The 13653-nt window shown below is 42.9% G+C and overlaps 1 protein-coding gene and 1 non-coding gene across 3 annotated transcripts in view; one reads left to right on the top strand and one right to left on the bottom strand.

Moving 5' to 3' along the window:
- CLIC5 (chloride intracellular channel 5) overlaps nt 1-13653 on the bottom strand; it is a 183535-nt gene that overhangs the window by 106725 nt on the left and 63157 nt on the right. The window contains exon 1 of one of the 2 annotated variants that reach the window (XM_037842312.1): nt 7433-7990. The exons of the other annotated variant lie outside the window; for it this stretch is intronic. Coding sequence (XP_037698240.1) covers nt 7433-7495 — 63 coding nt within the window. The 5' untranslated portion in view covers nt 7496-7990. Of the gene's footprint in view, nt 1-7432; nt 7991-13653 lie in introns of those variants that run through there. 2 annotated transcript variants of the gene reach the window in all.
- On the top strand, nt 10719-10825 carry LOC119541076. Its single transcript, XR_005218205.1, has one exon. It is a non-coding gene; the product is annotated as a U6 spliceosomal RNA (small nuclear RNA).

Raw genomic sequence — 13653 nt, 5'->3', positions numbered from 1 at the left:
ACACACCCCAAAAGGTTAGATTGTAAATTTACCTGACAAGAGGAGATCAGACTAGATGACTTCTCAGAGCTTTTTCCAAATGATAAATTCTATGATTTTATGATTCTTAATCCCATTTTAAAGAAGTGGAAACAAGGTCTTGTAGAAAGTCATGCAACCAGTGTGTGACAGAGCTGGACCCAGAATCCAGTCATCTTACTTTGAGATCACTTATCTTCCCATCACATCCTGCAGCCCAGCACATGAACCTTTCTAAACATGGACCTCATCAAGCTCTACCCTGTGTAGAAACTCCCAGTTACTCCCCATTACTTACAAGGGAGCAGAAACCACCTACCTGTCATTCAAGAACTCCTCCTGCTACCTGTTTTGTTTTTCCTATCTTATCCAGCATCGCCCTTCCATATACCATTCACTTTAGTCAACCTTACACAGCTCTAAGCATCCTCAGCTCCCCACTGTTGCTGGATCTGATGTGGTTGCCCACCCCTGACCGTTGCTGAGAATCCTGAGCATTTTTCAAGGCGCGAGTCAGGTTCCACCTCCCCAAACTGCGTCTGGAGACCTCATTCGGCCCACACTGGGTCATGTGCACCCCTCACCTCCTTTGCTATCATTCATGAGGCACTGGTGCTGGCGTGCATTTTCACTCCTCAGCTGCAAGCCCATGGAGGGCTGGGACCCCATCTTCTTCATCTTCGATCCCCTCACTTCTGATTTCACGGTGTCTGGCACAGAGGAGGTACCTCCTTAACATTTTTACTAAATGGTTAATTGGTTGATTGATTGTATTCAATCCCCTGACTCCCTATGCTCTTTATCTCACTAATAGATCCTTTATTCTTAGCTTTTAAAATTACTTGTCACTCCTACATCATAAAAAATTTACAAAGGAAGGCAAAGAAATTATGAAAGGCCAAGAGTATTCCTCCCCTTTGCTGGTTTATTTGTGGGCTCTCTAGGGAGATTCATGTTAATAAGCATCATAAGCCTTGGCCTCCTGCACTCCCTGAAATGCATGCTTTAGTGGGGACTGGACTTCCTCTTGCCCGTGGGATGCGCTTGTGGGTAATTCTCCCCTATTTGCCCTTGGTCTGGACGGTCATTCTTAGTCTTTTGGAAATCTCAGGATCACCCAGGGTTGCTCTGTAAGAACACAGATGTGTGGCCTTCACCCCAGCCTCCTGAATCTGAATCTCTGGGGTCAGGGCCTGGACAAGCACATGGTGAAGAAGCTTTGCAGTGATCTTTCATACCCCAAAGGCTGAGAACCACCAGCCTGGCTATCGTTCACAACTGAGTGCAACAATAAATATAATTCAAAGAATCTTCCCATGCTAGCAGTGCTAGAAGGTACTTCTGGAGAGTAACAGCTCCATTTCTTTTTTTCCTGGGAAGGATTCATTTCAGTTCTGACAACGGAATTTCTATATTTTCTATCCTTAAAGAATTTCACATTTTAGAACTTAGATGCTCCTGAATGAAAAGAAATGTTTCCAAAGCAGGTTCTCTCTGAAGAAACTGGCAGAGAAATTTCCCAGATACTTAGAGCTGACCCCTCAGAATGCAAGCAGTGTCAGATCTAACATGCCCTGAGTGGAGAGAGCCCTGGTAAAGCTCTCACTTTTGAAGAAATCCATGATTATCTACTTACTCCTTCACTATTTCTAGCCCTCCCCCCTCAGGGATGAAGACAACTGAGGATGTCTCCTGGATGATATGAAAGATGCCATATACTGAGAGCCTACTCAGTACTAGATATTTCCTTCTAGTGCAGATAGATAATACATGTGAGTGTGTATGCATACTTTCTATGATAGCAGCTATCACAATACAGATCTGGAAGACTGCTGGGGAGGTGGTAGGAAAATTCATGGGGAGAACCCAAGGGTCCTCTTGGAGCCAAAGGACCTAGCCTCCAGCGAGCATCTTCTCACCAAGGCTGAAAGTCATAGACCCATTTCAGGTGACTCTGGGAGGCCTTTCCCAGTGTTCAGTGTCAGGAAAAGGGAACGAAGCCCCTGAAATAACATCCCCATGGGGCTAAAAGGGAAGGAACTGGTGAGGCACAACTGATGGTTTGATGCACCCTGGCCCAGCCATCTGAAGGCCTTGGAGAAGCAGCTATGTGGGAGTTCTCTTGGATGAGAGAGCAGCTGATAGGAATAATCAATCTCCCTTATACACTGAAGAACCCAACAATGGGTCAGGGATCTGCACTAGCCCTGCGGTCAGGCCCAACCTCATACCTTCAGACTCATGAAGCAGCAGCCAGTCAGAGGCAATCAGTTCCAGACATGGTCACACTGTTCTCCAGTTCCTATTGGTCTGAGTCCTGGCCCCAGCAATGGGGCAGGAGCATACAGGACTGAGTCTCTGGACACATGAAGGGAGGGAAGCCCAAGGGTATACGGAGTTCTCACTAATTGCACTATATGGGGCCATCAGAGGAGACCTTATTTATACAGCAGATTCACACACAGCTCATTCAATGCTCACAGCAACAGTATGAAATATGTACCGCCGTTACCAGCATTGCACTGATAAGAAATCTGCAGCCTGGAGAGGTCAAGCAGCCTGTCCTAGCCCACACAGCAGGTAACGCAGGGCTGCCTTCACCCAAGGCTGCATTCTTTCAGTGTGCCTCATGCCTCCACTAGCATGGGCCCAGCACCTGGTAACCCAAAGGTAACCAGCAAGGAAAAGCTTTTGCCCTCTACTCACTTTTTAAATTGCCAACAAACATCTTAAGAAACAGCACCAGTTAGCTGGAAGGCAAGAGTTCACACCACTGAGTATGGACATTAGCATCTGCAGACCCACAGTCGTCATTCCTACCACCCTGCCAAGACACCTGCAACGTGCCATATCTGACTTTTAGTTACCAGCATCCCCATCAATATGTTACCAGGAAAAGAAGCACTCACTGACATAGCAAGGCAGATGAATTTATGTACTGGATTATTTACCACAGATAAAAACCTGGAGACAGTGAGAAAGAAAAATGTGATGAAAGGGACTTCAAAAACCAAATGAACCCATGCTTGGTAAGCTGCCAAGATGCCCAGGAGGCCAGTGGGCAGCCCAGGGCCTGACAGAGAACACCACAAGTTTCCATCTTGTCCACGTCTGGAATCAGATGACCACACTGCGGGCCACCATGACTTGATTTCAGTGCCCTGCACCACTGTCAGTGCTTTTTGGGCAGCTCCATAAATGAAATGACTGGTCCTTTCCACCAGACAATCAGCAGGACTCTGTTTTATTACCCCCATACTGAACTGATGATTATTTGGCTAGACCGACCCCACGTGCTGATTGTTCTGGAGTCCTGTGGATACTGTTTTAGTCTGTCAGCATCTGTTAACTGAGCTAACCGGTTAGGTGCAAACTCTCTATCAAGGACAGTCCTGACCATGATGCCCTGAGGCTGTAGGAAGTTCTGGACATTAATTCTCACTAGCAAGGCCACTCACTTTAACTGTGGCAGAGGCTGCCTGCTATTGGACCTGCCTCTCATTATGACTCAGTGCGTCTTCACCAGGGCTGCATGCTGCAATCACCCAGGAGTGGGGGACAAAATACTGTGTCTGGGTCCCACCCACAGAGACCCTGATGCAATTGGCCTGGGGAGCAGCCTGGCATCAGGAGTTTTAAAATCTTCCCAGATGATTTGAATATGTAGCCAAGGTCGAGAGCTACCAGTTTCTGTAGAAACCCAGACCCTTGGCCCCAAGAGACATCTGTAGCTAATTTGTCCACCATTGTCACTTGCCACTTGACTTTTGTGTCTTTCTACTTCTGGGATCTCAGGCTGGGACCGGGGAGTGGAGGAGGCAGTATGGATGGAAGGAATGTCTTGATCTGACATATTCAGCATATCCTGTGTTTGTCTTTCCAAATCACTTTCTGTTTTGCTTTACTTTTTTGCTCCTTTTTCTTTCAATAAACCACACTCACTGCCATTATCAATTCTCTAACCTATTGTCCTCCTTTCATGATCAAAGGCCAAGCTGCCTACGGTCTCATTTATTCTCAAAATGTTGCTGCGAGTAAGGAAGGAGCCAGGCCTTTGTTCCTTTAGGCATGTCAAGGACGTGCAGATCCAGAAAGTTTCCATCTGCCATGGAACTCATATCATTATTGAAGTCAATGGGTTTATGGCAATTTTCAGTTTGTAAACTGCTTTCTCCCAAATGCTCCCATGGCATCCTCACAGCATGTCTGGGGCAGCAGTATTTTCATAACTAGGGTGACAATACTTCCTGATTTGCTCCAAAGAATCCTGGTTTACAACTGTTGTAATTAATTATCGGTGGCACCCCCTTTCATCTAAAAGTGTCTTGGTTTGGACAATAAATGATAGGGTCACCCTATTTATAACTACAGTCTTATTTTTAATAGGAGGGCATTGAGGCTCATAGAAGTTAAATAATTTTTTCAGAGTCATTCAGTTAATGAGAGGCAAAGTCAAGACTTTAACTCAGGTCTTGTATCTCCAAATCTTTGCCCCATCCCAGGGGTACTATGGAACACTAGAATCAAAGCTAATTTAATCCAACCCTTCTTACTACAGATGAAGTAACTTTAAAAGGTGGGGAAATGACCTCTTAAATGTCATTATTAGAATGTAGATATTCCTTGGAAGAGAAAGGCTTGGGGTGCAGAGCAGGGATGGGGGTAGCTTCCATGACAGCACTCCATGACACATTAAAATGGATTAGTAAAGTATAAATAATTGTCATCTCAGATGGCACTTGAGAGTCTACATGGCAAAATAAGGTACAAGGCCTGTATGGGTGTTTGGAAAACAGCAAGAAATTTAGAGTTTAAAATGCTAGATTTGAGGGCTGGATCTTAATATTTGCTGTCAACCTCTGTGCATTTCACACACCCTCTCTGAGCATGTCTTGTTCAACCGTACAACGGGACTAGTCATCATTCTTATTTCCCTGGGTTATTACAAGAAGAGCAAACTGCCGTTTGCCAAGTGCTTTGACAGCATCAAATCTCATGAGACCTCCGTGAGCCATGTTTATTTGTTTTCTCCATTTTTCACATGACTGAACCAAGTTTCATGAACAAGGATGCAGGGCATCAAATGAGACAAAGTATTTGAAAGTGCTTTGAAAATTCTAAAATGCTGCCATTTATTAGGAGTAGTAGTAGGAGCAGTAGTAGATAATGATAATCAATTGACGTGGGAAGGCAGCACACGTCCTTGAAAATACCTGGGTGACCAGGGTTTAGCATGTCAATCTGGGGCCCAGGGGGCAGGTGGGGGAAGGGTTCCTCCCTGGGGGTGTTAAAGAGCACCAGCACCATGGCTGTAACTGGGGCTGGGAGGGGTCTGCCTTGCCTGGGATGCTCAAGCAAAGTCAACCTGCCCTGCCCTGAAGAAAGCACCTCAGGCACCTGACACCTTCAACGAGAAGACTCTTAGAGAAACATCAAACTTTGGAAAAGCCTGATTCTGTATATCAGAATGTTGCTTCCCTAAAATGAAACCATGCAAGGCCAGGGCAGTGTCTTTATTCCACAATATTTCCAGCCTTTACTTGTCCCTGTAAATGATAACTAACCAGAATTTTTTGAGCTGGCCATGAAAGCCTTCCCTGCTCTCACAGATTGCTTTCCTTTAGGGATTTAAAAAAAAAAAAAAAAAGTGACAACAAGGCATTTTAGAATTATTTGAGGGAGTTGGAGACTGTGCAGTGCATATTTTTATATAAATGGAGAAAACCTCCAAAGCTGCCAACATGAAATTCCAAAGGCGCAGGTAGAATTGGTCTCCACTCCTAGCAACGGGGCAAAGGGCTCCGTTGGCTCTAAAGAACCAATTTGTGTTTCAAATATCTTTCAGGAACTTGACACCATGAAACTACCTACTCCCAGGGAATCAGAGTGAGTCCTAGAATAGCTTTCTTCAAGGAGAGCAGAAAGACTCATTGCTTTGTTGAAGCTCTCCCTATTCAGGTCCCAGACCTCAGGCATGGAGGTGGGGGTTCAGGACACCCTTTCCCACCCCATGGCCCCACACTGCACAGCTCAGCCATAAGTGATTGTCTTGGAGGGCACACATCCTTTCCTATTTTATTACCAGTGTCTGTCAGAAAACCTGGAAATCCTGCCCAGAGAAGTCCCAAAAACCAAACAAGGGCAACAGAGGCCCCAGGGAGAGAAGCAGGCAGCAGGAAGCAAGTGTCACTGAATGATCAACATAATTTCTACGGATAATTTTGAAAAATTATCATAAGAAACTTAAACTCTTAAAGTAGACTGGGCCAAACAAGACAGATCACTTCTCAGTCAGCTACAATTGACTTTACACTTTCTAGTAGTCAAAAGGTACCAAAGATAAAATTATCAAGGTTTATCTAGACCTTATAATTTTTGCAAATTCTCTGTATTGATTTAATTTTCCTGTAGGTAAGGATTGCTTGGGAAAAATAACATCTCTGTTTCGGGGAGTATACGCATTTTAAATTCAGCCAGGCAGCCCCTGACAGGTGCTGAGGACATTTTCTTCTGTTACCTCTATTTCTAGGGAAACTTTGCATTCTAAGTTACTCACTTAGTGAAAGGTCTTGGCGCACACCAGAAGCCTGCGGGCTACCCCTCCCCCAAGTCTTGGCGACTCTTTCTGTGCAGTCCTGGAACCAACTCTCCTGTGGCCTCAGGTTTCCCAGCTTCTGCTGTGTCTGCACCAAGGACTGATCAAATGTTTCTTTCTCATTACACTAGCAGACAGAAAAAGCTACCTAGCCTTCCATCCTTCCTTCTACAGGGTTGCCAAAGACGCACAGCGGTCTTAACTTTAAGCTGTTTCTGCCCATCGAGCAAGGAGACTTAATTTAATTTTACACTGCCTCTTCATCCCAGTCTGTCCCAGGTTGACCAGGAGGTTTCCCTATTACCAAACCCTTAGCATTTCCTGATAATACCCTGCACATTCATAATTCTGACAACAAGAATAATACCGGGGGAGGATGGTTTGTTTTCTGCCTGGCAGGTCACAAAGCAAGAAAATATTTTTGTTCCTTTGCTGTTATTTTAGTAGCTCTGAATAAGAAAGGGGATTTTAAGAAATACCTTATTTTTTGCTTTGTCAAAAATAAGGGCATCAACGTTTCCTCCCCCCCGCCCCCCGCCCCGTTCCTCCCACCCCTATTTTAGAAGAAAAGTTCCCGGGTGTTCCTGACATCTCTTTACACCGTGTTTGACCAACTGTGGCCCAACTCTCCAAGAAGACAGCAGCCACCTGCCAGTCGCACCTGACTCCATTGCTCGCTAAGGCGAGGCGCTAGCTTGCGCTCCCCGGGGAGGATCCAGCGTCCCGGCGCAGTGCGCGCCCCAGGCACGTGAGCCGGCCGAGCCGCGAGCCCCGCTGGAGGCGCCGCAGGTGCGCGGCGGCGCCGGGACGCCGACCTACCTTCACGAAGAGCTCGATCTCCGGGTCCCTGTCGTCCCCGTTAGCCGTCGCCGAATCCGTCATGCCGTCGGCGCCCGCGGCCACCGTCCCGGGTCGAGGGGGCGCCACCTCTGCGGCGCCCGGGCCAGCGCTCCGCGCTCCTGTTCCTGATCCTGCCCTCCAGAGCCCCTTTTCAGAGCGGTGTTTAATTTTTGTTGTTGTTGTTTTAAATCTATTTCTCGAGCTGGGGACAGTGGTGGCTGAGAGATCAGTGCCCCAGGTGATCACATGAGAGAGAGGCCAGGAGGAGAAAGGGGGCAAGGACGAAAGACGGGCTCAGGGATGGCAGCAGGTAGGTCCTGGGAGCAACAAGTGCCGGGCTGCGGGAGGTGTCACAGGATCCGCGCCTGTCAGCCACCCCGCCGCTGCTGCCAACACGCCCAAAATAGCCTGCGGCCGCGGGGCGGGGTCAGCCCGCGCGGGGGCGGAGAGGGGAGCCCCGAGAGCGCCGCCGCCCCTGTCCCCGCCCCGCCCCGCGGCCGAGCAGGACCTGGACTGCCACCAAGGCCAAGAGGATGTCCTGGGGAGGCGTAAAGAGAGAGAGGACAGGGAAGGGAAAGAGAAAGGGAGGGAAAGGCGGAGAGAAAAAGGAAGGGGAAGGGGAAGGGGGAAGAGAGTGGAGATGGTTTTCAGGTCTTACGTATCTTTAAGAAAGCGTTAACTCCTCCAAATTACTTTACTAGAAGCGTTACAAACTTGGAAAGTCCCTTCCTGCCTTAGCGATGCTCAGAGTGGGGAGGAGTTGTGGGAAGCAAGGGGAGGCAGTCAAGGACCCCAAAAAAGGACATTTGCCATAGTGATGCTGAGAAAATAAACAGCAAATAGACAATAGGGACAGCAGTGGCAAGAAAGAGAGAAAGGTGAGCCAACCAGGTCAGGGGCAGCCAGAGCCAAGGATCCTTGTCTTTTAACTTTCTGGGTTTTTCTTCTCTTCTCTTCTCTTCTCTTCTCTTCTCTTCTCTTCTCTTCTCTTCTCTTCTTTTTCTCCTCTTTTGCCTTCTATACTTTTCCTTTTCAATTCTTATGTCTGTTATCTCTTTTTTTTTTCTTTATAGGGAAGTATGACATACAGAAAGTGCCCATATCAGAAACATTTACTTGAATGGACTTTCACAATCTGAACCCACCTATGTAACCAGCATCAGAAAAAGAAACAAAATGTTAGCTACACAGAAGCCCTCTCCTAGGCTTTACCCCACTCCCACCCCCACACACATACAGGGTAACCATTATCTTAACTTCTAACAGCACAGATTAATTTTGCCTGGAATCTTGCAGGATGTATTCCTTGGTGTCTGGCTTTTTCCTTCACCATTATATTTGTGAGAGTCATTCATTCTGCTGTTTGTAGTTGTAGATCATCCATTTTCATTGCCACATTGTATTTATCAGCTCTTCTGTTGATGGGCAGTTGCGTAGTTTCCAGTTAATGATTACTATGGCTAATGCTACTATGAACATTCTATCTACCTATCTAATCAGACATCATTTGGTGAACAAACGAACACTTTTCTGTTGGATATATTCTCAATTCTGTGGAATTGCTAGATCACGGAATAGGAGAATGTTCTTCTTGAGAAGATACTGCAAAATGGTTTTCCAAAGTGGTTGCACAAATTTACAGTCTGATCTTTTATTTCTTTTAAAAATAGCTGCTAAGACTTTTGCAACTGTAATCTGAACAACTTCTCTTTGTTTTCTTTGCCTTCTCCTTAGTTAATCTTGCTTGTGCTCTGTCCTACTTTACTTACAAATATAGTACCTTATATATTTGTTTCATAGCTTTATAGGAAAAAAAATGACCGCTTAATAAAAATAAATAATAGTGCTTGTTAAGTGCCAGGAAAAATGCTAAGCACTTTACATATCTTAGGTCATTTAACTTTTACAAATAGTGTTATATCTCAATTTTACAGTTGGGGAAACTGAGGCATAGAGTATTTACATAACTGGCCTCTAGTCCCCCAGCTAGAAAATGGTAGAATCAAGATTTGAATTCAGACAGACTGAATTTGTGACCTCATCCACTCTCCTAACTCATACCACAAATGTGCACCCTGGGTAAGTCACTTTGGGGAAACAAAGGCATAGCCCTGGTCTTAATGAAGATTAAAATCCATTTCAGAGAAATAGTTGCAGGAAACTAAGGCTGTCACATGAATTGGGCAGGTGGAGAGGCCATATGAGTAGGCATGTAGAGAGATTATTCACCATGTTGGAGTGGGTAAGGGACAAAGGCTTCATAGAGCAGAACACATTTCATCTGAACATCCCTGAGTGGTCAGATATATATGATGAGCATAGAAGGCAAAGTATCCTGATCACCCTTTACGGCAGGCTGTTTCCCACAGCCTCCAAGTGCAAATGTTACCTTCTCACTGACGAAAGCAGCCACAAAGCCCAATGTGCAACCCTCAGAGCACACTATATTTTAATCAAGGTGAAGTTTAATTGCTCTCCTCCTCCTTGGTTTTGAGCTTACATCACCAAAGCCTCTAGAGAAACAGTCACCTTCACAATTGTTCATTCCGAGTCAATGACTACATATTCTGGGGAAGGACCAAGGTTGCAGAGGGAGACTGATGCCTTCTCTCCATGCTGCACAGACTCATCACTTCCTTGCTCTGGGTCCAAAATATTCAATGGGAAATGTGAACGATATTTGCAATAGGAATGTAGTAGAGGTCAATAGAATTCTGTACATAAAATACTTTTGATCTTTTTTTTTTTTTTTGAGTGAAAGATGTTTTACAAATGTGATCACTTTCTTGGCTATGATCTAAACAATGTATGGTATGACCTCTACATTCCTTAATCCCAAACCTGGCAGGATTAGCTTTCCCTTTTAACCACAGTTTCTAGGTAGTATCTCCCACTTGGACATTCCCGGAGATAACTGATAATTTTGATATTGCAAATCTCATGTCACCAAGAGGAAAAAAAAGGCCTGTGTTGCTTATAAAATATTTCTATGCATATTTCTAGTTTTTAATTCCACATTCTGCTTTACATCAAGATAAAAGACTTCATTTTGTACCCTTTAATGCCAAAGCATAGTTGGTTAAAGTCCAGTTTTGTCAAGGAAGAAAGAAAGGAGGGAAAGAGGGAAGGAAGGAGGGAGGGAGAGAGGGAAAGAAAGAAACTCCCTGCTAATGGACTGTGTTTTTAATTTCAGTCCACAGTTTCACAAACTTGGTGCAAGTTTTGGATAAATCTTTACCAGAAAAACACTTTGAAAACACATTTTGTGCTCATTGCAGCAGTACACATGCTAAAACTGGAACAATACAGAGAAGATGAGTATGGCTCCTGGACAAGGATAATATGAAAATACATGTAGCAATCTATATTTTTGTATGACTGTTGTAAGCAAAAATTATAACATTATATAATAAGGTTTTTCAATGTATCCAGATGTAATACATATGACCACTGCAACATAAAGTGTGAGGGTAAAGGGACTTCCATATTTCAATTGAAGTGGTGAACTAATAACTCTAGGTAGACTGCGAAAAGTTAGATATGCATGTTAGAGCAACAACTATAAAATTTATACAATGAGATATGGCCAAAAAGTCAATAGATAAATTAAAATGGAATAATAAAACATTTCAAATCTAAAAGAAGGCAGGAAAGATGAAATAGAGGGATAAAAGGAGAACAAACAAACAGAAAACTAATAATAAAATAATACACCTAGATCCAAATGTATCAATACTTTTACTAAATATAAATGATCTAAACATACCAAGTAAAAGACAGAGATTGTTGGATTGGATAAAAAACAAGATACAACTATATGATGTTATGGAATCTTACTTTAAACATAATGATATAGATAAAAGGATGTGAAAAGTATATCATGAAAACACTAATCAAAAGAAAACTAGTAGCTATGTTAATATCAAAGTAGACTTCAGAACCAGGAAAATTATCAGGGATAAAGAGGGATATTACATAATGATAAAAGAGTCAACTCATCCAAGAAGACATATTGATCCTAAATGACCTAAGAGCTTGAAAATATATGAAGCAAAATCTGGTGGAACTGATGGAACTGAAGGGAGAAAGAGACAAATCCACAATTATAGCTGGAAACTTCAACACTCCTCTCAATAATCAATAGCACAAGTAGGCAAAATATCAGCAAGGATACAGAAGACCTAGACAACACTATCAACTGACATGAACTAATTAACATTTATAAAACCCCCCTACCCAACAAAAGCAGAAAATATACTCTTTTCAAGTGTACTTGGATAGTCAGCAAGATGGACCATATTCTGGGTCACAAAAGTTTGAAAGAATTGAAATTACCCATTGTCTGTTCTACAACCGTAATGGAATTAAACTTGATTAATAATAGAAATATATCTGGAAACTACCTAAATATTTTAAATAATGCATTGGTAACAAGGAATTCTCAAAGGAAATTAGAAAATATTTTAAACTGAATGAAAATGAAAAAACAACTTACCAAATTTGTGGGGTTCAGCTAAAGCAGCACTTAAAGGGAAATGTATAGCAGAAAATCCACATATTAGAAAAGAAGAAAGGTCTTAAGTTACTAATCTAAGCTTCCACCTTAAGAAACTAGAAAAAGGAAAGCTAACAAAATGCAAAACAAGCCCAAAGAAGAAATATTAATGGTGAATAGGTACATGAAAAGATGCACAGCAGCATCTTTCAGTAGAAAAATGCAAATAAAAAGAGAAATGGCACTGTATACCTATTAAAAGGAAAAGAAAAATGGTTAAATGGTTAAAATAAAATTTTTAAAAATGTTTAATGATTGAAAGGAAAATGACAATTACAAGTCCTAGCAAGAATGCAGAGCATCTGGACTCTCACACGTTGCTTTTGGGGCTGCAAAATTGTGTATTCATTCTGGAAAACAGTTTGGAAATTTCATGTAAAATTAACCATACAGTCACCATATGATCCAGCAGTTGCACTCCTGGGCATTTATCCTACAGAAGTGAAAATGTATTTCCCACAAATACTTGTACATGAATGTTTGTAGCAGCATCATTCATAATTCCCCAAAACTGGAAACAACTCAATGTCCACCAATGGGTAAAAGAATAAATAAACTGTGGTAGATCCATATAGTGATATACCACTTAGCAATAAAGGAACGCACAATTAATAGATGTAAACCATAAAAGAATCTTAAATGCATTATGATAAGTGAAAGTCTTTTAGATACTATATGGTTCATGTATATGATAATCTGGAGAAGGCATAATTAGAGGGATGGAGAGCATATCAGTGGTTGCCTGGGGTTATGGGTAGGGGAAGGTTTGACTACAAAACAGCATTACTTTTGAGGTGGTGTAACTGTTCTGTACCTGGTTTGTGGTTGTAGTTACATACTTTTTGAGTTAAACATATACAACTGTATACCAAATGTGTGAATTTTTGTATGCAAATTTTTAAAAAAATGATTTAAAAGCTTATGTAACCAAAAACTGTAAAGCCACCAGGCTCTATTTCCACATCCCCTTTCCATACATTCTTTGCTTCAAATCCTCAACAACAGACTTCATCATATCATTGACATTAATGACCTCTAATCCATGAGACCTGGTGCTTCTAATTATAGCCAACCTTATTTGAAATAAAAAAGGAAATAAAACAAAATAAGCATATTTAGGCTGAGTGTGTGTATGTGTGTAGTTTTATCTTCAGGCACGATAAAAGGTCATATATCGTGATATAATGATAATCACTATGGGGAGATTTTATAGAAATCCTTACCTTTCCCAGTACCAGAGTGCAAGTACATTATTAGTTACAAGATCCAACTCTTAAGTACCTAGCAGTATTTAGTTGAACCCACTCACTCTGCCCCGGATACCAGCTATTTCTATGGGAATTAAACCAAGATGTCCCATCCCTACATTCTCTAGCAAGAATCTTGCAGACAATTCCAAGGCCTTGAGGTTTAAGTGGAGGGGATGGCAGATTCTTATGACAGCTGCAGCAATATTCACCCTGTGTCTCAGTGGAAGGACCAAGTGGCTGTGGACAAAGGGAAGTGAGTCCTGGAAGGATCACACATGCATGAAGTCACAGGTTGAGCTGTGAGGAGGATGGGGGTGTACTGGTAGTTCTGTCTGTTCCTTCGTTAACTAACATGCCCTTGGGGTGCCCAACATTATCGGTGATATTTGTCCCCA

The sequence above is a fragment of the Choloepus didactylus genome, chromosome 7 (genome assembly GCF_015220235.1).
Source record: "Choloepus didactylus isolate mChoDid1 chromosome 7, mChoDid1.pri, whole genome shotgun sequence".
Lineage (NCBI taxonomy): Eukaryota > Metazoa > Chordata > Mammalia > Pilosa > Megalonychidae > Choloepus > Choloepus didactylus.
This window is presented reverse-complemented; position numbering and strand designations above follow the sequence as displayed.